The sequence below is a fragment of the Cnephaeus nilssonii genome (genome assembly GCF_951640355.1).
Source record: "Cnephaeus nilssonii genome assembly, chromosome: 3".
NCBI classification, from domain to species: domain Eukaryota; kingdom Metazoa; phylum Chordata; class Mammalia; order Chiroptera; family Vespertilionidae; genus Cnephaeus; species Cnephaeus nilssonii.
The window spans coordinates 72457926-72484415 of record NC_137074.1 but is presented as its reverse complement, the minus strand read 5'-3'; the positions used below and the strand labels follow the sequence as shown (position 1 = coordinate 72484415).

The following is a 26490-nucleotide window of genomic DNA, read 5'->3' as shown; positions in this document are numbered from 1 at the left end:
AAAATTATCTGGCACGATATATAGAATATAAAGAATGGCAATTCCTTCAAGAATGTATATAGTAATGACTAAATATTATTCACCTGTTTTAGGAAGAAAGCTGTGTATCAAAGACCACCATATATAATATATTCACAATATTATGTTCATTAACTTAAGAGTTACCACCAAGAAACTACTCAATTGGCATTAAGAAGCAATATATCATAGATGCAGCAGGTTCCAATTTCATGCATCTCAGTAAAACTTTTAAATATGCTAAATTTAAGCAGCAAAGTACAACAAATAATTAAATATGTGGAAAGTGGTTTCAATGCAGTTCTGATGGTTCTATGGTATTTAGTTCTACACTAAAACATTCAAGACAGTGGTTCTAATTATGGATCAGCAGGCCAAAGAGTAATGCATGTGGCTTCAAGGCCTTTTTCACTCTTTCTAAAATGTTATATGAAAACACAATCCTCAGCTGATTAAAAGAAGTATCATATAAGATTAACATGCTCAACTGAATTAAATTTCTGTGGTTTAATAATTATTAAATTTTTCCTTCCATCCCCAGAAAGAAAACAAAAACAAACCAACAACAACTCCTGTGTATAGAGGTTCAATCACACCTGCCTAATTTTATGGTGCTCCTTAAATAGCATGTATCTTGAGATTAGTATACATTCATCCATTGTTCCTTTAATACATAGATACTGAGTACCTACTATGTGTAGAAACTGGAGTAGGCACTGGAGAGGGAATGGTGAAGAAAGGAAATTATATGAATTATGACAGGTTCTGGAAAGAGAACAGAGCACCCTGAGAGTTAATAACGTGCAGAATAATACAGAGTGATCGGTCAAGGAAGGCCTCTCTCAGGAGCTGACATTTAAGCTACGATCTGAAGGATGAGCAAGAGTTAGATAGCAGAAAAAATTATCAGGCAGATGAAGCTGTGGCTTATGTGGAGGTCCTGAAGGCCTGAAAAACTAAAAAATGTTAAATGCCTGGAGCACAAAGACCTGAGGAAAACTGTCTTGAGATGGGGTTACAAAGGCAGATAATGGAGAAATATAAGTGATAAAACATTCATATGAATAAATAGTGCTTTTTGTCATGTTATTTCTCAAGGTTATTGCCATCACAATTTCCATTCACTTCAACCATATGGTCTTATATAATGAGAATAGATTTTGAGGCCAGAAAATAAAAACTGTAACTCATTCAGTTGATGGCTATGGAGAGATGCGAGGGTCTTACTTCAAGCAGAGGAGTGAAAGCAGACCAAATACCTTTCTCTGGGACAAACAGCCTTATTAATTTCTTTTACCAGTTAAAACTACTAAAGACAAAAAGACTTCAAGATAAAAAGACTGTAAGATAAAAATGAGTGATTTTTTTCTTTTTTTACAACTCATTTGACTTGCAGATACTCAGTAGGATATTTTCCTTCTGCTTGAAATCAGTTTCATTTTCTGAATAAGAAATGCTATTAAGACTTTTTTTTTTTCCAGTATCCAGGGGTATTGTAAGTATAAATGTTTGAATTCAACTCTGATTTGAAATAAAGTAAGACTCAGATTCCAAAGCATTTCCCTTAGAATTCAAACATTTTTATTATTCATGGAAATTTCAAAAGTCTAATATGCTTCTCTTTTAATTTGCACTCGGATGTCGAATGTGACTCCACACGGTTAGCATTAGAATAAAGGAATCGAGAAAAAAAGCAAGCGAGTGCAAAGGGTTAAATTTACTGAAATCAATAATGAACAATTTAGAGACATGGTTTTTTAAAAAAATCTTGAAGCAGCATAACTTTTAAAATGAATATTCAGTTTTCTCTGAAAAAGTTACACAATCACTAAAGACCAATGTTCCAAAGGATTTAGAACTTGATAATTAAGTAAAATCTTTAATTTAAAAAAAACCTGAAAGTTACTATTTTATCTAGATCTTAAGATTACCAGATCCAGAATAAAATGACCTTCTCACATTATCCATTAAATAGTCCACTGTTTTGTTACTAATATTTTTTCTTACTGCAAAAGAGATCTTTAACTCTACACCATTAAAAACTTTATCAATCAAAACATCTTCACTGTATACTTAAATGAGGAGAAAATGTTTATGTTTAAGAATTGGGATAAACTTTGATAATAAAAAAAACAGGTTATATAGAGAAAATCTAGCTTAAGTAAGAATATCAGGACTCCGCACTTCTTTTACCCTATTGATTTCATTTGGAGAAACAGTTTTTAAAACTCCATAACACAAAAGTACAACAGACATTCTGATATTAATTTTCTAGGGCTTTTACTCAGAATCCAAGGAACTGCTTCTTACATAGTTGTACACAGTAGTTGGTATTTTTCCAATAAAACAATGCTAAATGCTATTTAAACCAACAAAAGAGCTAAAGGAAACACAAATATATTTCTAGTAATAAAGAGAAACCAGAAAATTAATACAGGTAAATGGGGGAAGAGGAATGAGCTACATAATATTGATATCATGTTACAGTTAAAACAAATTTTAGCACAAAATTAACTATGTAAGTTGATTATAAGTGCAAAATGAAAAGGAAACAAAAAGGACTCACTCGTGTTAAAAATCATTACACATAATGTGTGCAGGTCTTTTCAAAATTATAATGTTATCTTCTCTAAGTTTGTACCAATTAAAGAAAATCGCCTTACAATTTTCACTTTACTATGACCATATCACAAGAGACTACAGTCTCCATAAAAGCTGTAATCTTGAAAGGAAAATCATCTATTGGATCTTTCATGGGAAACTTACTTTATTCACTGAATAAACCATGAATGCATGCTGTGCCCTGAGCTGGTGAGTTATACAACTGCGTAATATTTTGCAACTGAAGGAGAGTCTGCCTTTTGTGTGTCACTTGTTAACCTACATGAAATATCAGCACCAGACATGTTTCAAGGCTATTTTTATTTTAATGGTAAGAAACAAATGTTTTTTCTATTATCTTCATATTATTTGTACAGATGAAAAGAAATATGTACTTCTACAAAGAATAAACTAAGATACCTTTATATATTAATTTATTTTCCTATACCAAATAGTTCTAAAAACTAGCTTCTATCTGAAAAAAAGTAACTGTGAAGTCACATTTTACAAAAATTACTTGTGAAAACTGAAGACTGAATTTTGAATTATGTTAACGACTACTTTTTCACAGTAAAGAAAATCTCTAGTAGAGCTGTGGGAAATTAAAAATAATCATAATCACCATGAAGAAAAATGAACATGAAAACTTAACTTAAAAATGTGATAAAATACCCAAAATTTTTTTTAAATGTTCAAACTAAACGAACTTGATTCTGAACTCCCATTAGAAATTTAAAATGGTATTATGTAAAATTAAGTAGAAAAAGAGCTTTACTCTAAGGCACACTGGGACCCAGAAAAATTTTCATATTCTTAAAAATATAACCTCTGGTTCCAGATGAACTTTCAACCACATGCAATAGATTGTTGACATATTAAAATACATGGTGTACATTCTGCTCTGTCCAAGCTTCAATGACCTGCAGTGAATTGGAAACTACCTAAAATAACATCTAATTAAAATTCTTTACAGTAGTTTGAGATTGTAATACAGCAAGTAAAGTCCTTTTCTCTCCTTGTTTACTTGCCATCTGTCTCTTAAATGTCAAGTACTGAAAATGCTACAAGAATTCCAGTTATCTTAATCCCATATAAAGAGCCGTTTTAATTTTAATCTCACATAAATAAATAATTTTAATCCACATAAGTAAAGTAAAGAAAGAACTGTTACATAATAGAAAATTATCAGCAACATAAGATAGCCACACTGGTCTTTAAATGTATTGGTTACCTTGAGTGACTAAAGGAAAACACTGTTTCCTTCTTGTGTCTCATATATAAAGCTTTATTTCCCAACCTTAATATCATGTCAAAGATGTACTAGGACCACCATGCTGCACAACTCCCTGGAGTGCCATTTCTCCTAGGAAAGAGTAAACGTGTCAAGACAGATCTGCCACCTTCTCTTTGTTAATGGTTTCTAAAAGCGGAAGATCCATTCCATCAAGTCCAGGAGTCCCGTCCTCTGTTTCAGATGGTGCCATCTTCCTCCATCCCTGATCAAAACAATCTATCATGGTTCTCTGTGTCTAAAACCAACCTCAAAAAATGAAACATGAACTTAGCAGAGTCCCCAATCTTACCATAACGAATTAAACTGAATTTTATTATGTAAGATGAGCTATCAAGATAAATTAAAAAGAATAATTCAAGGAGGTTCCAAAATTAGTTTACAGCAATACCTTGAACATACCACAGAGGCAATGTGAAATAAAAAAGAGTATACGTGGTGGGGCACAAGTAGGTTTACAGTTGTGAGTACGCCAAACACAGAGTTTACTCTTGTATTATTACTTATTATTGTATTATTCTCCATACAAACAGCTTTAAAAAACACACCTACTTTTGCCCCACCCTGTATATCTTAAGGATCAATTTCAACCTCCAAAGTTATAGGAAGAGAATAACTATTTGCCAAATATATTAAAGAAAGTTTTAGTACTAAAATATGGCCTGGGAAAAGAATGGATCAAGGCCAATCAAAATGGTAAAGTTGAGATTACTGACATCCCACACTAGTTAACTTACAAAAACACAGAAAACCACTCCCACCTTGGTATAGTGAGTCAAAACAAACTGCTGACAAATCCTCACAGCTATGTGAGGGGGCACAACAATAATACACAGTGAGAACACACATGCCTCTGTTTTCCTTTAAAGTCTGTTTCTAAGTCTGCATGGTTGATAAAAAAGAACAGCCATTCCTTTCTTTAAAAGCCCTGTCTACAGATTCAAAATGTCTCAGATGCCCATGCTCCTGCTAAAAAGAGAAAAAAAAGAAAAGAAAGCAGCATATATGGCAAAATAATATCTGATCCCACCCTCCAAGCTTGCCTTTAAGAAAAAGAGATAGCAGTTAAGTAAATACATAAATACAAATAAAATGTTACCTAAAATCTGAAAACTAAGTTTCAAGTTTAGAAATTCTTATCTGTTTTGGGGAACACCATCAATAAGAACACAAGAGGCTTACACTAATAAGCCATTTTTTATTTGTGCACATGTATTTATGCACTCTCTGAGGAGTCGTAAATGCTATAGCGACCATCTGCTACACAGCAAGCTATAAAGAGGATAGAGCACCTCTGTCAATAATACGTGCCAGATGAAACCAGACTATTCATGTCGAAAGCATAGATTTTTTGGAGGATTCCCCAGTTGCTGAAAAGTCCTGTGTATTCAGAGTCATAAATACAACATAGCACAGAAACAAAAACAGTCTTTGAAGAAATGTTAAAATAAGAATAAGAGGAAGTGAAAACACTCATAAGAGCTCAGAAGGAGAACTAATCTGTCAGTAGGAGAGCCGTGAAATATGCTCATTACCATGCATAAATTGGGGGAATAGGCAGGATGGTGAATTTTTGAGGGATGTATTTTATAGGTGCTAAGGGAAACCACAAGGACATTCCATTAAAGAAGTGCTTCCAAATCGTAGTAACCACCAGCTTTATCCAAAAATATCACTACATTAAAGACAGCTTGTATACACATAGAATTAAGAATTATTTTAAAATATAATTACTCTAAATAATGTTACTAGCGTGTTTTTTCCTTCTAAAATCAATGGCCCTCATTGCCAAATCTGAAGAAGCTGATATTCAAAGTTAACGTACAAATCCTAAAAGGTAGCCTTTGGCCACTGTATTGGACACTTTCCCATGTAACTTTCACTTTCTCCTGTTTCCAGGCCTTAGTAGACAATAATCAAGGAATAAATCAGGTTTTTCAAATAATCCTACAGCAATTCTAGAGAAATAATCACAGATTTTTATGAGTGTTTGCCAACTATGGAATACTGTTCTAGATACTGTGGGAGATACATAGGAGCAAAAAGTGGCTTTTGTCTTTAAGGAATTTGAGACATTTAAAATGACTTTTCTTACCACCATTTTAAAAAGATAGAAATATTTGATAATATATAGTTTAGTGCCACATAATTGCTATAGTCTGAGGAAAAAGAGATTTTGGCTAGAACGATAAGAAACTGCTAAAACAAGATGGGGATGGGGACAGAGGGGGATTCTTGGCTCTATCAAGAATAAGAAGGATCTGCATAAAGGGAGGCACATAGAAAAAAAGAGATAAATTCTAATGATAGTGACTAGGCCAGAAACTTTCAACCTTTTTCATAAACTAATTACTAAAATTCTGCGGCACACCAAAAAATATATTATATATGCTGTCGCTCTGACAAAACAATAAGTATAATATTGATTCATTCATATTGGACGACTATTGTTGTATTGCCTGTTGTCACTTTTGTATTTGACAATCTAAGGGAAAAGGGGTCAGTGCCCTTGACTAAATAGTCAGGTATTGCATGTTTTAAAAATTCTTGTGGTGCACTAGTTGAAAAATCACTGTATCAGGCCAATCTGAAATGGAGAGATAAAGAGAATTTCAATCCTTGTTTTTCAACAACATTCCTTCAAAGGCCTTACAGAAATTTATCTTTCTCGGGGATTCTTTAAAATAACTTACAACTGTGAGTGGATCCCTGTGGTAATGATAGAACAAGCTTAGTAAAGTAAAAAAGTTCTGAACGGATCCAGGATTCCAGTTCCCTCTGTGCCACCTCAATGATCCCTCATTACTATGTATATAAAATATGATTTGACTTGGCAATTCTAAGAGCAGGCAGGTTATCAGAAATGGCTAGGGTATTTTTTTAAAACGTGGCTACTTTGATCCCAACTGGTAAAGACAGAGGTACTGTAGGAAGTCAGGGGTCTGTACTTAATCATTAGGATTAGAATACATCATCTGGTCCAGGGACTATGTAGGGAAGCACTAGACCAGATAACCACCACAGACATTAGTAACATATCTTGTGTTAAAAAAAAAACCTACAAAAGAGTTTAAATTTACTGTACTTTAAAAATTATCATATGATTCAGAATACTGACATAAGATAGGAATTGGGGGTCTAGGGGGGCTTTAGCTCTCAATCACTGACTACTTGTCATTAACTTTTTATTGTCCTTAAAGCAAGCATGTCAAACTCAAAGGCTAACATGGGCCAAATAATCAAGGTTTAAGTTTATGTGGGCTGCAAAAAAACAAAAGCTTCCATTTTCATAGAAATATAGATTTATTTTGATAGAGACATGCTGAATACAAAGGGCTGAAATAAATGAGTAATCCTTAACATAAAATAATAAAAATTTTTAATAAAAATTAATATTTTTTCTTAAACATTAACTTACCAAACACTGAATAACTGCACAAATTAATGAGCGTAATGCAAATAAACCTATTTTTCTTGTTCTCCAAAAGCAAAATATTTCTTGTTGTGCATACCAAACAAGTCAGTCCAAGACTAATGACATGGCAATCGGCTGCTAAAATATTCGCTGCTAGTATTAGTAGAGAGAAATGGCACGCCTGTGCGTAAGGTGCATATGGGAAATGAATGCAATACAATTACAGTAATCAGTCACTAGTGAACGTTGTAGTTTGTTATTAATAACTAGAGGCTCCATGCACCAGTGGAGTCCCTTGGCCTGGCCTGTGGGGATCAGGCTGAAACCAGCTCTGTGACATCCCCCGAGGAGTCCCAGATTGTGAGAGGGTAGTTCTTGGGTGACACGCCCCGGAATCAGGCTCCCTCCTCTCTGGTTTCGGGTGTGTCACCCTAGAACCACAGTTGCCAAGTCACAGCAGCTCGGCAGCTCCTGCACTGAGCATCTGCTCCCTTGTGGTCAGTGAACATCATAGCTACTGGTCAGATGGTCAGACAGTCAGACGGTCGAACAGTCAGCAGGTCGCTTAGGCTTTTATATGTATAGATTATGTATAACAGGATATTGTAAAAATTCAGTTACGAAATTTTTATTAAAATGTTTCTTACATACCATTATATTGGCTGGGCCACAAAAATATTCATTGTGGGCTGCATGCTGCCCGCAGGCCGCGAGTTTGACATGCTTGCCTTAGGATCACATTGGTCAGTAATTATAAAGCATTACTGGCAGAAATAGGAAAGAAAAGAAAATCAAAACAAAGAAAGTGTTTTTTAAATGCCAAGTTCCTAAGACTGCCGTAGAGTACATCAATAGTGCAGGGGTCAGTAAGTTATGCAGTCTCTGTGGCAACTTCTCACTTCTGTCATTGTAGTCAGAAGGGGCAGGTATCTGTGGCTCTGAAATTTTGTTTGTTTCTTTCTTTCTGGATCTGACCCACAGGTTGTAGTTTACCAAGTATTGATAAAATGGAAAAAAGTATGTGATACATTAGCAACTTCAAGATTTCAGATGCTTTATGAAAACAATTTTTATATATCCAACTGTGGGGAGAAGAAACTAAAGTTAGAATTTTATGGGGAAAAACACTCACAAAATTTGGTAAGGAGACTGTTCTGTTTCCTAGGCCTTGAATCCATGCCAACTTCCCTTAATCAGGTAAATGAGACCTGGCTGACCAGAATGCATTCATTCTTTAGTCAGAGTAAAGGTTTCTGAAATTTCTGGAAAAGGATAAACCTGACAGCTTCATATGCTGTCACATTCACAGAAAAATCAATATACCTCATTAAAAAACCTTTAGAACAAAAAGTGAAGTGTTTGCACAACTGCAAAATAAGCTAACATTTTATTTCTATTAATATATTTTGGGGGGAAGTATTTAGGTAATCTTTTCTATTAAAGGAAAAAACTCATCTAGAGAAGTTAAAAGCTTAAAAAATCACAGCAAGGTTTCACACACATACACACAGGGCGGGGCGAGGCGGGAGGAGGAGGGAGAGAGAGAAAGGCAAGCTTGAGAAATGAAACTTTAAATAGTCCTGAATTTAATATATAGAAGCCGTCTTGTTAAAAAATACAAGCTTGTATTTACTGACCATTTGACATATAATATTAATACTTGTGTAACGAAGATGAGAAATCACACCTCATTCTCACAAGTATAAAATGTGCTAAGTGTTCAAATGAGTCCTCCTGAAACAAACTTGAAAAAGGGTTTACAATGCCGACACCTTCAGATGCAAACAGCTGCAGGCTCAACTGGTAATGAGACATCACTTAGAAATACAGCACAGGTGATTCCTGTCAAGTCATGCAACCTCCACTCAATTTAGCTTCTCTCAATAGAAAATGGAATATTTACCACTCCTCTCTGAGGTATAGACATTGATAACAAAGATAATGATAGAATTCTTATCAAGCAAAATTCCACTCTTCCTAACCTACGAATAATTTGTTTTCCATTATTTGGGACTACACATAAGTTTACAGCAGTCAAAGTTTAAAAGAGAATGAGGAAATACTCAAGGGAAAAAAAAACAATTGTTTTCTCTTTTAAAGGATAATGAGTTTGAGATAAAACTGCCTTAGTATATTTGTGGCTTCTTTTATCTTTGAATATTTTTTTCCCTAGAAAGCCAACAAGAATAGAAAAAATTTACACTCAACAGTTTTCACTATTGTTCTGGATGTCACCTTTTTTTCAGGCTTGAGAAGACTAAGAGGAATCAGCTGGCAGGAGCAAGTCCGCAGAGAGGTTCCAGGGCAGCTTTTCAATCAATGATAAAAAGAGGACAGGCATATGTGGTGCTACCCTTCTTTCCTCAGTCTTGTAGCCTTAAAAATACGGAGCTGCAGCAGAAAGTCTACAACCATGAGGTTCTAGAGTGAGGAAAAGCCCAAATACTAAGCAAGGGGACTGCAAGATCAGAAAGACCTTGGGTGTCTGTATATCTGTTGAGAGATATACAGAATGGGCAAAAGTAGGTTTACAGTTCTCGGTATGGAAAAGACATGTAGGTTATGATTATTACGACAGCTTTATTCAATCAAAAGAATGTCACAGTGCAACTGTAAACCTACTTTTACCGACCCCATATATCCCTAAATATGTAAGCTACTGTTGGTTAGGTATCATTACTTTTATTTCTTTTTCTTTATTGATTAAGGTATTACATATGTGTCTTTATCCCCCCATTGCCCGCCCCCACCTCCCAATCATGCCCTCACCCTCAGCCCCTGTTGTCTGTGTCCATTGGGTATTGTTACTTTTAGCCAAATGCATTCCTAAGTGATGCAACTTACTCAATCCATGTTGATAAACACTTGTAAAATTTTGACCATCCAAAATTTAGATTAATACGTTAAGCCAAGAGTTGGCAAACTATGGCCTATAGCACAAATTTAGTCTAACACATGGCTTTGTAAATAAAGTTTTATTAAAGCCATTCCAATTCATTTGCATACTGTCCATGCCTTCTTTACTACTCTAAAAACAAAATTGAGCAGTTGCCAGAGGAGATCTGACAAAGTCTAAACTATTTACTATCCAGCTCCTTATAGTTTGCTGACCCTGTGCCATTTTTAGAAACAATTATTTACTCTTGTTTAAACTAAAAGTCTTAAATTGATTCTCTGAAATCTTAATTTGAAGTCATACTTAAAATACTTTTTATCTTATTATTAGAGACACAAAAAGTGAATGTGAATGTACCCTTTTCTATGCCATCAACACAGAAAACACCTCCCACCTCTTTATTTAATTTGCAATACAGAAAACTTTGTAAACAGATTTAGTGGTGATAATGTAAGTCATAATTAAATATTTTAATTAATTCTACAGAGTTTATCACAAAATAAAAGAATGAGACAGAAATTCTTAATCAAAGATAATCAGGGCTATTAATATTACAACTTTTAATTAAATGTATATATTTATAGCATTAATAATTTCTAAAAATATGGCATTTTATACATTAAAATCAGTAAGACTGTCATAACAATTTACTTATATATAATATTTTATTATTGATAAAAGTTGAACTTTCTATGCTTTTCAAAATATGTATAAAATTAATGGATAAATTCACCATGCTTTTTATTATAAACCTGAAAAAATTACAAAATATTTAAGCCAGAGGTCTTTCAAAAAGAATAATTTTAAGACATTTTGTTTGGCATTATCTTTTACCAAGCGAAGTTTTCATACTTTCGTGACACACACTCAAGTTTCAATTTTCTCCCCCTCCTTAGTATAAATTTTACATTACCATATTTGGTCACTTAGAGTGAATTTTGTCTTTTAAAAAGAGGTTTTTTTAAATCCTAACTTCCACCCTACCTATGAATGTGACCTTATTTGGAAATAAAACCTTAGTAGACATAGTAAAGTTAAGACAGGGTCATTATTCTAGGCTGATCCAATATAACTGGTATTCTTGTAAGAAGAGAAAAATTTGTTTTTGTTTTGTTTGTTTTTAATATGGAACACTTCACGAATTTGCATGTCATCTTTGCGCAGGGGCCATGCTAATCTTCTATCATTCCAATTTTAGTATATGAAGCGAGCACAAGAAGAAACTTGGACACATGCAGAGAGCAGAACACCAGGTGATGACAGAGACCATGAAGTTATGCTGCCACAAGCCATTGGATGCCCGGGGCCACCAGAAGTGGAAAGAGTCTTGGAAGCACCTTTTGTTCTTCAGTGGTCCAACCAAACAACAAAGGCAATCTCAATCTCTTTATTATTTGAACTAGAGGTCCAGAGCATAACATTCGTGCACTGAGGATTGGGGGGAAGGGGGTTTGCCTCAGCCCGGCCTGCGCCCTCACGCAGTGCGGGAGCCCTTGGGGGAGGCTTAGGCCTGTTCCCCGCTAAGCTGGGCCTAAGCCAGCAGGCGGACATCCCCCAAGGGGTCCTTAGCACTGCCACGGAGGTGGGAGAGGCTCCTGCCCCCTCTGCTGCGCTCCCCAGCCATAAGCCCAGCTTCTGGCTGAGTGGCGCTCCCCCTGTGGCGCTTCATTGAGCGTCCAGTGCGCATCATAGTGACCAGTCATTCCGCTGTTCGGTCAATTTGCATATTAGCCTTTTATTATATAGGATTCTGTAATGACCTCACATGTGAATCTTGAAAACTATATGTGTTTAAATGCAAATTAAAACAGGAACTGAAGTTTTAACTATGAATTTAAAGATACCAATGATTAATATTAAAAACGGGCTTAGAAAAATGAGTATTTCTGAAGCACTGTATCGCAAAACAGGACAGGACTAAATTTTTATGACCTGCTCAATTAGTGCTTGATGCTAATCTGTTTGAATTTCTGGAAACTTCACTTCTTCATTAAATCACTGAAACACACACACACACACAAAGATGCTTCTAGGGCTAGATTTCCAAGCATTCCTCAGGGCTATAGGATTATCACTGCAGCTTGTCTGGTTTATAAACATACTTTAATTTAGTTTTGTAAGAAACTGCCAAAGGAGCTTTCTTTAACTAAATAACAAATCAGCCACTTGAAAGACATCAGTCATCAACTTTCTCTGTGGGAGTATTATTATGATGAAACTAAAAACAGGCATTCTTTCTTAAGTACTTCTGGATTTTAATTATCAAATTTGAATGTCACCAGATATTTAGTGAAAGGAAAACATCAATTTTAATAAGCTGCCTTAAGACTGAAAACATAAAAGGTATTCAACCATAAAGCCAAGTTCACTTGAGTCTTGTGAGTTGGCTTACAGTAATATAATAGTTATCACTCTCAGGAATTTATAAACATTTGATGAACTCTATGCTGCAAGAAAAAAAATCTCCAATTTTAATATCAAAATATCATGTGTGCAATAATATATAATTTGACTTGGAAGGAAATTAAATGCATTGCAATAAAAATTTTCACAGCTAATAAACCAGGAGTTGGGGGATGGTATTAACACAGGACTGAAAAAAAGTAAATAAAATAAATAGCAAATAAATGGATTAAATGTAAACATTTTATTTAAAAACAATGGATTTAGTTTAAAGTTATACCTAATAACTTGTATTCTTTTGTATTTTGAAATTGTACCCCAAAATGGAAACTGCTGGGGAAACCCCTTTCACTTTTTACTTACATGAAAATCAACAAGAAAATTACTTTGTATCTGGTTAGCAAAGAAGCATGGATATTTAGCCATGAAGTCTTTAACAGTCAGATTCTGCAAGTTCTCACCTGCTCACCCTCACAGACTCCCTTTGTTTAATTTGACATTTGTCTAAATAACTTTTTTGTGGCCTCTACTTTCATAGTGTGTTAAAGAAATAAACTCCTTCATTTCCAAACTTTAGAAAAGTATATTCACATTTCCCAGATGTCTGAAATATGAATAAAGGCATTCTTATCAAAACTTAATAAACTTTTTACTCATTTCTGATAAATCAATGTCAGGAAGATATTCACGTTTTCTAAAGAAAATCCCATTTCCTACCTGGCAGACACACTTCCACTTAAAAGGACTGACTAGTATTTTCCTCTGAATCCAAGTTATAGATTGTAATTTTAAAATACTAAAAAGTAATATTTTCATTCCTCTAATCTTCTGCTAAAATAGAAAAAAATGCCTAGGATACAAACAAATATAGAAAAAAGTTAAATAGTAACTATGTATATTTACATTAAAATACTTGTGTTCAAAAAAACATCAATAACCTATTTTGATTTATTAAAAAATCATTTTTTTCTACTTGCACTTATCCCATGAAATGCAAAAGAACTGCAATTTTCACCGTTTGTAAAATTAAAAAGAGAAATAGACTAGGTTAATTTTTAAAGTGTAAAATTATTTTTAAAGAGTATAAGCCATTCCCTTTCCTGTATAATAAATATTTCATAGAATAAATATCCGCTAGTGCACAAATTATTTAAAAAGAAAGACATAATTCTAAGATTAATTCTCCTGCAAATAATTACTGTGATAACAAAAACAATATTTTTACCATAAACTTACTGAATTTGAAAAACTATAAACTGATGTAGCAACAGCAGCATTCATCTGAAACAAACTACAACTTCCTTTTATGATGTCGAATGAAATATCTGAGCCAAAAAATATGGTGAATATCCAGAAAATAATTTAAAAGCTGAAAAAACAGATTGGAGTCAGGAAACCAACAAAGGTCACAAAGACACTTGGGGCAGAAATGGCCTCAGACCGTGAGATTGCTGTACTCAGTTCAGCAGCACTCTTTCCTCACTTCCTGCTCCTATGTACAGAGCTGCCTAGGAGAAAATGTGGAACTACGTGACACTACAAACAAGGCCATTAACCTATGAGGTCCAGTAGTAATTAAAACTATTACACAAAACCCACATTGTGCAAACAGGTCAATCTCTTTATGTGGTTAAACTGAAAACCCATGAGGAATTTCAGAGCTACTTCGATGACGATATAACCAGCATGTTTTGTGTTTATACAAACATAAATATTTAAATTAATGCAACATTATTCTTTGGCCAAAGCAATGTTATCATACAGTGGTATGAGGAAAGAAAGTAGGTTTGTTTGCAGCTTTGTGTGTTGTTGTCACTTTTATTATTATTGTTGTTGTAACTAATGTTTTTGATTCAACTTTCAACTGAACCATGTATCTTTAATATGTCACTTCCACAATGTTTTTGGTACACTAACTCATAAATTACAACACAGATATAAACAGCAAGCCAAGTGATCTGTAGTCCTTTAGCAGGAAAGGCATTTTATTAATGTAACAGGTTATACATTTTCCTTTCTTCAGCCAAATGGTCAGTGGAGAAAAATTTTTTCCTGAAAGATTTTAAATAAAGGCTATCCTTTTCTAGAACTAATTTTTTGATGACAAAATACTTGTAAAAAAACACCTTAATTGGAGTGAATATTATTATACCAACTATACAAACTATGATTTGTTTCTACAACACATGTACACAAGAAAAGGTCCAGGGCTTTGAAATGACATAAAAAATAACACAACATCTATGTGTCACTCTCTGGCACAAATATTTTAAAAGTCTTTATTTTCTTTACAGATAGGTTATCAAACACAGAGCTATTTAACACCTCAGCCAACTTCTGGTTTTGTTTCAGTGGTTGTAAACCAGAGTGTGGGAGGGAAAAATGGGTTGTAGCATCTGATTCACTGAAACAGTTCTAAAACATGGAAAATCTGAATATTATTGGGCCATCACCTCTGGGTGTTCTTAAAAACAGTGCCCAACCATCAGGCCTTGCAGAGCCAGTGATTAATACATAACTTTTTATATAAAAAAGTACATTTTATTATTAAAATGGTCATCTGATGAAACTGCCAGTCAAGTCACCAAAGAAAGGCATCTCCATCAGTGTTAACACTTGTCAGCGATCACTACCTTCATACCCATTTGCTTCTGCCACTAACACTTTAAGCAATAAGATAAGTTTGTCTTCTTCTCTGTGCTTCAAACTATAAATTTCCCCTTCTCCACAAGATCCCTAACCCCCACTCCACACATATGCACAAAATGTTACGTGTGACAAAAATCACTGAATTACTCTTCCAAAAAAATACCAGCTCAGAATGGTTTAGACACTCGGTTGGAGAAGCACTAGCTCAGGGAGAGGTTCGATTATAAGTAGAAAAAAGAAAAAAAGAAAAAAACCATGGAGGAAAAGTGATACTAGAGAAGGAAGAGGTTACTGTGAAAGTCGAGCAAGGCATGCAGCCTGCCTCTACAGAAGTCACTATTCCACCTATTCTCAAAGCAAGAAGCTTGCACTATGTGCCTTAGGACCTATTTCAGTAGTAAATAAATGTATCTATACTTTCTACCTCTTGCCTTCTATACAGGAATACATTTTGTGGCATTTGCTATATTTATCTTTCTATTTGTTTGTATTTTTATTACATATATGTTAAGTTGCTTTAAAAATTCAGACTACTTATATTTTCACAATCAGTTAAAGCAGAAATAGTTCAAAATTGATACATGAATTTTACCCATTAACCTTACATTTAAAGCATCCACAGAGTCTATTTTTGATACAACCGGAACATTAAAATAAACATTTTGATTCATATACTCATCTAGCATAATTTTCTTCAATAAAGTACTAAATCACTAGAGAAAATACTGGTTTACACAATGAACTCCAAATTAATATTTCTACTATAACTGTCCTACATTTTTAACCTAATAATACTAATGTCCTTAGTGACATCATTTGTAGAATTAAAAATATATTGTTTAGGGAATTTATAATATTCCCAATAATTAGTGTATCATACATGTAACAGCCATTCTACTAAATAGAATACTCTATTGCCTAACAACTATAATCATTTTTTACAGTATTTTATATATTCTGTAGAACAAAATGCCCAAGCGCTCCCATATACAATGGCACATTTCAGCCTCAGTTTGCATTTGGAATCCTAAGGGAATCTGGAATTGAGAGTAAAAACATATTACTACCAAAAGACACATAAGTCAAAAATCTATGTCCTTGTTACAATGGACCAAGAATTATGATTAGATATTTATCAAATGTAAATTTTATATAAACACAGCTGGACACAGAATACTATCAGAATATGGGAGATGGATGACAGTAAAATCTAACTAGGAATGCCAGACAAGCACAAAAACTAATAAACTTTGTCTTAAGGTTGAATTTAGAAGAGTGACAAAATTTAGACACTTAAAACACAGAATTTAAAGAGTAGTATCAATGTAATCAGTCAGCATTATGCAATCTATCACCATCTATAGAAATCTACACACAATCAAACAAAATTTATAGAGTCCCCATGATATGCTCCTACACAAAAAGTCACAAATATAAAAATTTATAAATGAAATAGTTTTTACAACTAATGGGTTAGCAAATGTTTCAAGTTACTATAGAAGATGTAAAATGTGGGATACAAGTTTACCACATTACATATTACTACAACCAATTAAAACACTGTAATCAACTCAAATTCCTGACCTAGAAGTTACACACCTTCTCACTGTCCTAATACCCTAAAATGTAAATTTTAAGGGACCAGAAAGAATTTCAGGGCTACTAAATCTGAATAAGAACTGTAAAGATATTTCTAGAAAAAACTCAGTTTTATTAGATCAATGGTAGAACTACGAAGTGAAAATATAGTTTTAAACAAACATCTGGCATCTCACAATCGTGGCCATTCTTGAAAGGCCTAAGAAGAAACAATCACTATGATACATCTCTACCTTATTTCTGGCTCCTTCTGGCAATCCAAACTGCCCTGGGCAGTCCTGGGGAACAGTCTTACAGCTTTAAGCTAAAAGGCAATTGGTTAACACTTTAGGAACACCTTTTTGTCCAGTACAATTAATTTTTCTAGAATATTCGCTTGTTTCAACTAGCCAATTTAAATTTGCCTGAAAACTGGACTACTATTTTACTGTCAAATTTATTACTCTAACAACAATCTTATTTTACCCTGTAAATATTGGTGGAAGGGATTATTTGCCTTCTTGAGTAGGTCCTGAGCATTCCTGGTGGTAGGCTGGATTTAGATATCGTAAACCCACTTCCCCACACCATGGGTACAAGGCAACTCAAACAATTCTTGTTGGAGTGAGAGGGCAGCTGCTGTCGGCCAAGTCTCTGTCGGTCACCTGGGTCCTGATCTGAGCTGGGCATGGGGAGCACGAAGCAGCCATGGGGGCAGGAGATCTCCCTCAGAAGGGGCTAGGGTTCAGGCATACATACATAGACTGATGAACAAGAACAGACCCAGAAACAAGAAGGCATGGATCAGACTGTCGGGCCTCAGAGGGAGGGTAGGGAAGAGTGGGGGTAAAGGGGAGAGATCAACCAAAGGACTTGTGTGCAAGCATATGAGCCTAACCAGCGGTTAAGGACAACAAGGGGGTGGGGGCATGTGTGGGGAGGGGTGTGGGATGGGAATGGGGGGATGAGGACAAATATGTGATACCTTAATCAATAAAGAATTTTTTAAAAAATAATTAAAAAATAAAAATAAAATAAAAGGCAATTGGAAGATTTACCACCTTCAAGATATGTAAACTGTGATCCAAGAATATTAGGTGATGAATCTACAGTTATATAATTGGCTAGAATACTATGATTATGTTAGGGTTCATCACTAATTTAGAGAGCAAATTATGAATAAGTAAATCTTTATGCCATTTGACATTTGGGAGAGGGTTTTCCTATGTTTAAATTAGATGGTTTTAGTCTCTCTGGACTATTTGTTATTCTGGTATTTACAGATAAATTCAGAGTCTGCATACCTAGGTAAATTAATTTTCTCTATACAATCATATGTCTCATTAGGCTAATTTTTCCAACCTGAAAGAAACATTAGAGGTTTCTTAGAGATTTTTCTATATAGAAAAGGAAAAGAAAATCCACAGAGGTTATCTTAAACTGAAATTCAACTTAATTATGTTAAAACATTATATATTTTAATTAATACTGTATTTGTTTTTCAGTTTGGAAATCTAAGTAGCACTATCAGTGAATATTCCCAATATATTTAAAATATCCTAGAAATCAAATGATTTATTATAGTCTTTACTTGGTTTAAGGTAGATCATAAAATTTAACATTAAATTAGCCAAACAACAAAGCTTTAATGAGGAGTCTCTAATTCAAAAATTATGGCCACAAAATAAGGAGTCAGTTGATGACTCCTCCACCCTAGTCCAGTTTCTCACTTAAATGACAAGTATGAGAATGGAAGCTACATCTCTCACGCACATCTACCACACCCACACATTCAGTCAAGATTCCATCTTAAAGACAGTGTTTCCTATATCATATGCTGGTGGATGTGGAGCAATAGGAAACCAGTAGCAATGTAAAACATTACAGCCACTTCGGAAGACAGTTTAGGAATTTCTTACAAAGCTAAACATAAGCTTACCATAAGATCAAGCAATCATGCTCCTAGGTATTTACTCAAAGAGCTGAAAGCTTATGTCCACACAAAAACCTGCATATGAATAATTACAGCAGTTTTATCAATAATTGCCAAAAACTAGAACCAAGATGTCCATCAACAAGTCAATGAATAAGCAAACTGTGGTATACCCATGTAATTAGTATTATTTAGTGATAAAAATAAATGAGCTACCAAGCTATGAAGACATGGGGGAACCTTAAATGCATATTGTTAAGTGAAGGAAGCCAGTCTGAAAACATTACATTATTACATACTTTCAACAATATGATTTTCTAAGAGGGTTAAACCATACTGAGGAGCAAAGGGTATTTTATAAGCAGTGAAAGTATTCTAAGATGATACTGTGCTAGAAATTACATGACATTATACATCTGTCAAAACCCACAAAACTGTACGACACAAAGAGTGAACGCTAATACAAACTACGAACTTTAGTTAATAATTCTATATCAATATTGGTTCATCAACTGTAACAAATGTACCACACTATACAAGATATTAATAATAGGAATAATTGCATATAGGAGAGAGGGTACTTTCCAAGTAATTTTTCTATAAATCTAAAACTGCTCTAAAATATAATATCTATTTTAAAAAATAAGAACACTCTCTCACAAATTAGCTATTATCACAAATTTTTGTAAAACTACAAGATCTAGATAATGTGAAAAGTGAATACACAATTGAAATGGCATTTCCCCAAAGTAAACACATTTTGACATTTATGCTACCTGTGAAACAAAAAGCAACATAAATGACCTTAACACTAAGAAATAAAATCTGAAATAGTCTTACCTGTCCTGTGACTGCTCCTCGTACATCCTCTCCTTGCCTTCTTTAAAGAGTCTTATGGCCCGCTTTGACTTTTTCATTAGACTATCAATGTAGATTTTAAAATATTCATTCTCACTGAGTTGGGCAAGTTTCTGGTTGTCATCATATTTATTCAATATAAGTCGTAAATGCTGATATGTATCAGGTAAAATATCAAGTATATATGGTGGGCTATTTTTCAACTGAAGTTTGGGATTTTGGCACAGTCTGACCTAAAAAACAAAGACAAAAGTAAAACATTTCATATGAACCACAAATACTTTCTTTTATAGAGAAACTTAGTAAACTATGTACTATTTCTTCACTTTCCATAGTATGAATTTTGACTTTAAATTATTAACACCAGTCTACAAAGAGTTGACAAATATCTGTATCTATCTTAATACAATTAAAACCTATTTCCTTCTCCTACTATTCAGTTTTTTTTTTTTATTGAATTTATTGAGGTGACATTGGTTAATAAAATTACAGGCAGTCCTCAGGTTACGTTGGACTCGACTTACGTCATTTCGTGGTTATGTCGCCATCTCCCATTTATATAAAAAAAAAGTTCCATCATTTCAATGTATGTACATATGTGTTTTGTTTTTTTATTATTTATTTACCACAAGTAAAGGTCAGGAATTGTTATCTTTCTTTTAAATTTTTTTTACTGTTTCACTTCATTACTTGCTGTGTATGTGCTCCCTGTGAGTGACGTAGGTGCTTATGTAGGTGGGTTCCGACTTATGGCGATAATCACATTACATCGCACGTAGGAACAGATATCCAACGTAACCCGAGGACCTACTGTATATAGGTTTCAGGTGCACAATTCTATAGTACATCAGCTGTATACTGTATTGTGTGTTCATGGCCCCAAGTCAAGTCTCCTTCTATCACCATTTATTCCTCCTTTACCTTGTTCTACCTTCCGCCAACCCCTTTCCCTCCGGGAATCACCATACTGTTGTCTGTGTACATAAGGTTTTTTCTGGGTGGTTTTTGTTTGTTTGTTTGTTTTGTTTTTTTGCTCACTTTTATTTCGGTCATACCTTTACTTTCAAGTCCTAAAGTTTTCATCCTCTCTTTTACAATGTCTCATTATTCATGGCTTAATAGAACTCCAGGGTATTAATTATTGCATACCACTAACATTCTCTTTTTAAAATAAAAATGAGGAAATGAGTCTCTTCTGCTGGTAACCAATGTCTCATATCTATATATTATTTTACTACATTGAACTCCTAGGTAAAATGCTTTTATAGATTTTAATTAATGTTTTATATATTGTTCTTAACCCTAGGGAGAATAAAACATAAGTGCAATTTTAATAACTGAGTTATTAGGTAGTAAATGGTGTCAGGTTGGAACGAGTCTTTTCCACCTCCCCAGATTATCTACCATGCCTATAAACCTGTGTTACAGTATAACCACTCAGTCATTCCATCAGGTGCTGCACAACCACTGGGTGTTTAGGGCTGCCTGCAAAACTGAAAATACCTTCTGCTAGCAAGAAAAGATAGTAACTCAACTAGTACATTCACTTTCACATGTTCTTGTGACAGGGTATAAGGAACCACCCGATTATTTAATTAAATCACTGGGAATTGCTTAAGATCATACATAGAGAGAACTTGCAAAATGTACACATACAGGCACATTTACTGAAAAGCTAATGAAGAGTAAACTTGAGGGTCCCTCATACACCTGGCTCTCTTCTAAGGTCATTATTATTATTATTATTATTATTATGTAAAATTCTCAAGAGCAAGACATTTTAAACACAACTGGCTAAGACTGCCATCTTTTTCTAATATGACTTTCCTTCCATCACATGTATCCTTCTGTTGGTTGGCAATGGAGTAGCCAAGGGCATTTGTGGAATCTGGCTATTTAGAATTTGGGCTGGAGATACATTTAGTTTAGCTTTAGTGGAAGGTACATGTGAAGTGCACAGTCACTTCTAGAATTAAATTACTGCCAGCAGTTGTAATAAAAGAATGGCTTCAGTAATACTTTAAGTGCCCACAATGCTGACTAGCCCAGCATAGGAGCAGGAAGGTCCAGGTCAAATCGGGTCATCTGAGTGTGCCCAGTGGTACTCACAACTGTGGACAATGTAAGAGAATCAAAGTATAAAATGTACAGAGTGGAAATTCCCTGATGTTTGTGAATTTCTCATACTTGTAAAGTATGACTTGTAACTTTATTGTTCAAAGAAAATTGACCTTCATATCCAATTTTGTATTTATACTTTTATATATTTTTTTTTAAATTAAAAGGACCCCTCCAAATTTCAGATTCCGCAAAACTTGCATCCACTGCTGGATACTCATAAAAATGCCTTGGCCAAATAGAAAGCAGTTGAATAATAATACTTTCAAGAACCACAAACAAAAAAACAAGGAGCCCTGGACAATGTAACTCAGTTGGTTGGATGTCATGGCGTGCACCAAAAGGTTGCTGGTTCAATTCCCAGTTAGGGCATGTGTCCAGGTTGTGGGCTAGATCCCTGGTAGGAGGCAACAGCTCGATGTTCCACACTTGACATCAATGTTTCTCTTTCTCTCTCCCTCTCCCTTCATCTCTCTCTAAAAATTAATTAAAATTTTTTAAAAACTCAAGAAAAAAACAAATGAAAAAGTGTACTCTTAAACTTATTATCTCTCTTGCTTTTTTAAAATAAAAACCATATAATTTTTTTATGGGGAGAAAAATCTTCCTCAAACTATCAAGCATGAGCCCCTAACTTAAGACAACCATTTGTCACATTCACTGAGAGCATCTTCATATCTTCCTCCTCTTTGTATACAATGCCCAAAACAGAGTTGTCTAGCATATAGTACAGAACTAATAAATGGATATACAGATGACTTGGTTAATTAATTCTGGAATACTATATATGTGTATATATATATATATATATATATATATATATATATATATATATATTATATATAAAATACATAAATAGTATGATTATATAACTTCCCTATTTTCATGATTAAACTACACTAATATTCAAATCAATAAACCAAAGGTATAGGCATAGTTTAAATGTAAAAACTGCCCTAAAGTCTGAGGAAGTCACAAATATGTCAATGATTTAAGAAATTCTAGTTGAAATAAGATACAGTTTTTCAATTCTTAAAACTAAAAAATGGTATCAGAAGTATATACAAATTTCAAAAATATCTCTACCAACATCCTCCAGGAGCAGTTTAATTTCAGCACATAAAACTTGGTACAACATGTTACAGTTTAAAAAATTATTAACTTGTAGTTAGGGGACTGGGCAATTGCAAATTCATTTCCTCTATTGTTGAATATTTTAACTGATAAATAAAAAATTTCTCCCAGGTACTTTTTTCAGACATTCCAAATAACTGTTCTTTAATAGATTCTTTTAAATGTTACACATTTTTAATTAACTATTATCTACCTAATCTTTTTCTCATTTGCTTTATTTAAATTGTAATTCTCTCTGGGAATTTATTGTTTCATTCAGTAATATTGTTTGAATAACTACTATATACCAGGTACTAAGCTTTGTGCCAGGAAATTACAGATGATTAGAAGATACTTCCTGCCTCAAGGAGTCTGGCAGAAGAGACCTAGTTCTCTATAATTAACTTAGGAGCCAGGCAATTCTGCTCTAAGGGATCTTAGTAAAGATCCTGTCCAATCCATTCATTTTCAGATAAAGCAACTAAGAACTACAAAGATTAAGGGACTATTAAGAAGTCATTAATCCAGCACAAGAGCCTGCATCTTCTGAATCTCAGGCTGATCTTCTTTCTACCTATATCATAATTTAATTAGTATCAGACATATAATCAATGATCCCTGGCTAAACTCATTTACATTTTTATTTTATTCCGTTTGCAAATTTACATGAACTTTGGGACCCATTTTTTAATTTTACAAACCTTTGTGTCAGGCATTGTTTCAGACACTAGGGAATATAGAAAGAAAGAAATCACAGATCTGTGAGTTTTGTAGTGAAAAGGACTAGTGGCTTAGAAAAGAAATGCAGGAGAATTTGAGCACTGCAAAACAGGAATATATGAAGTGTTACATGGGAGCCTTAAGAAAGGCATACCGAAATTTGTAAAAGGAATATTCCAGGCAAAGGGTGTGCAAAGGCTTGAGAGGAAGCAGAGTGCACAGTGTGTGAAGAGTAGAGTCAATGCACTCATTCAAAACCATGGGGACACAGAAAACCCATGGGTGAGTGGTGCAAGTATATTTGAAATTGGCTAGAGTCAGTTCATCAGGCCCTTACAGGTCACACAGTTTTCTAAATTTGCACTGAGGAAAGTGCAGCATACAATGCTGAGCTACCATATGCTGCTGAGCATGAAGTTCATCAGGTGGATTAGTATTAAATTCTGGTTTATGACAGCTCCTGCTGAAAATGAATAACCCTACACCAGGACTATGCCTTCTAAAAAGGTCAAATTCAATTCAATTCAATAAATATTTATTGAGTGCCTGTTATGTGCAAAGACTGCCAAAGCCAGGGAAAGAAAAATTGCTTTTCATAAAGCAGTATATTAAGAAGAAAAATCAAGCTCACCACAAGGTTCAAGTTCATATTCGAGCAATTTTGACCTCTTCTAGAAGTACCCAAGTCACTCCCTAGAATGAAAGTGGTCCCAACACAGAAGAGCTTACCCAAAGAACAAATCTGCAGTCACATTTTACAATGATGAACTTTTTAGGGCACCGACTGAAACATGAAAGCATTAGTTCATTAGCAACATTACTCTTTGCTTTTGAACTAAAAGGCAAAACACTTAGTATTGGAATTAGGCTAAAAATTGCATTATAGTCACTGACTCAAAGGATTTTAGAGCTAGCTAAAGAGGACCTTGGGGATCATCAAGACTAACTCCCTCCTTTGAGATGACAATACTAAAACACAGAAATGGAACCTAATTGAGAGTCAGGCACTCTCTCCATTACAGTAAACAACTGCCCGGTGTATTTGTTTAAATGTATGTAAAGAATTTTAAGCAGATCTCTCTGTATATGTCCGCATTGACATACATAAAAATATATGTCTAATCTGTACATACTGTATATATATTTCAATAGATACATGAATATGTATACACATACATAAAAATTTATATTCAATCATATCAAAGCAAAAGCACAAATATAAATACAGAATTTACAAGAATTTTAAAACCCATTAATTATTCTTGGAACACTTGCATTTAAAGAGTTTCCTGACTTTGCCTTAATTAAAATTTCCAACCAATAGGTAACAAAGAGGTATTAGGTCACCCAACATATTTCTTGCAAACAAGGTCAAATCAGCCCCTACAATGTATGAAAGAAAGTATACTGAACCAAATGGAAACTTCAACAGTAAGAAACTGTGTCTATATGGTAGCAGACTTTCATTACGAAAACACCTCACTTCATGGGGCATTCAGTTATATTAAATCAAGTAATGTACCCACAAAGTGAAATAACCATTTTTAAAGACAATATGGAAAGCCTGAAAGAATGCCTTGTCTCTGCTTCTCATGTAAATGTTGTAAGAGGTTCTGTATTACAGTTACATAAAAGTACATCATCATGATAAAAAGCATCTATAAGTAGTTTGGGTTTTTGGTAGGCAGTTAGACATGAGCAGAACAAAGATGATGGGCCAAGTACAGGTCACCAGGGCTAAAAGCCCCAAGTGCCTGGCATCAGGCAAAACTGGGAAAACAAGGACCTCGCCCCTAGATAACCTTTCCTGTTCTAGCATATACTAGTAATACAGTTCAGACTCTCCCCTGACCTTTCCTCCCCTGGCCTATTGCTAGTCATGTGGTTTTAGACCACCTTAGAGGAGGAACAAGAGGCAGAAGGATAACTTCATACAACCCCCAAACAAACCCTTGCACTAACCCCTAGGGATAACATCTAGACTTCAGTTGTGTTTCAGCTCCAGGACCAGAAAAGCAGCAAACCAGACAAGGGATGCATGGCTGGCCTCAGGACCAGATGCATTGACTAATGACCCCCTGCCCTGGTGCCAACCAATCAACCACGACCCTGAAAGGAGACACCTGGAAAGCTGATGAATATTCTATTGAGATCCTCCCCCTGGGACCTCCCCTAAAGTCTCCACCCTTAAAAGCCCTTAGGACAGAGAACCCAGCACACTGTCCCTCCCAGAAGCACACCCATGCTCTTCATGTTCCCCTTTGCTCCCCCCAGGCCAGGCACCTTTAGCTTTCTCTCTCCTAAGCTCCAAGGCCCTTCTTTTACCTTTGTAACTTATTTCCTGAGCCTATTTCTTATAGAGCTCACTTCTTCTTCCTCTCTGACTTTCCACATAAATGTTCTCTTATAGTTTGATAGTTTGAGTCTTGGCTCTGAACTCTTTCTTGGCCAGAAGTTGAGTACAGAGGTTGCTGAACCAAGGTCTGGTCTGACCACTTGTCTAACACCTGGAGTGGTTATCACTGCCAACAGGTCTTGTCATTTGAATTCAGCAAATCATCACTAAGTGTACAAAAGGCAAAATGTATAAAGTATAAAATGTAAAAAGCATAAAAATAATATAAACTCTTCCTACATAGAGTATCAGTTGGGCAAAACAAGAAAGTTAGCATATAAAATTGGATTTGGAGGAAACTAACAATTCCTCTATGGTTTTCAATAAAGATTTCTTTAGAAGACTGATATAATGAAGCACCATTAAAAAACTGATTAGTTGTAATAATTAAAATGGCAATTGTGTATTCATTTGTTTGCAATTTTTCTTCCAAATAAGAATGGAGCCCAGCTGGTGTGGCTCAGTGGTTGAGTGTAGACCCATGAACCAGGATGTCACCAGT

General features: G+C 34.5%; 1 protein-coding gene across 3 annotated transcripts in view; it reads right to left on the bottom strand.

Annotated features, from left to right (window-relative positions):
* CBLB (Cbl proto-oncogene B) overlaps positions 1 to 26490 on the bottom strand; it is a 226173-nt gene that overhangs the window by 190347 nt on the left and 9336 nt on the right. For all 3 annotated transcript variants that reach the window (XM_079767368.1, XM_079767367.1, XM_079767369.1), the window contains exon 3: positions 19625 to 19875. In XM_079767368.1, coding sequence (XP_079623494.1) covers positions 19625 to 19875 — 251 coding nt within the window. The remainder of the gene's footprint in view (positions 1 to 19624; positions 19876 to 26490) is intronic.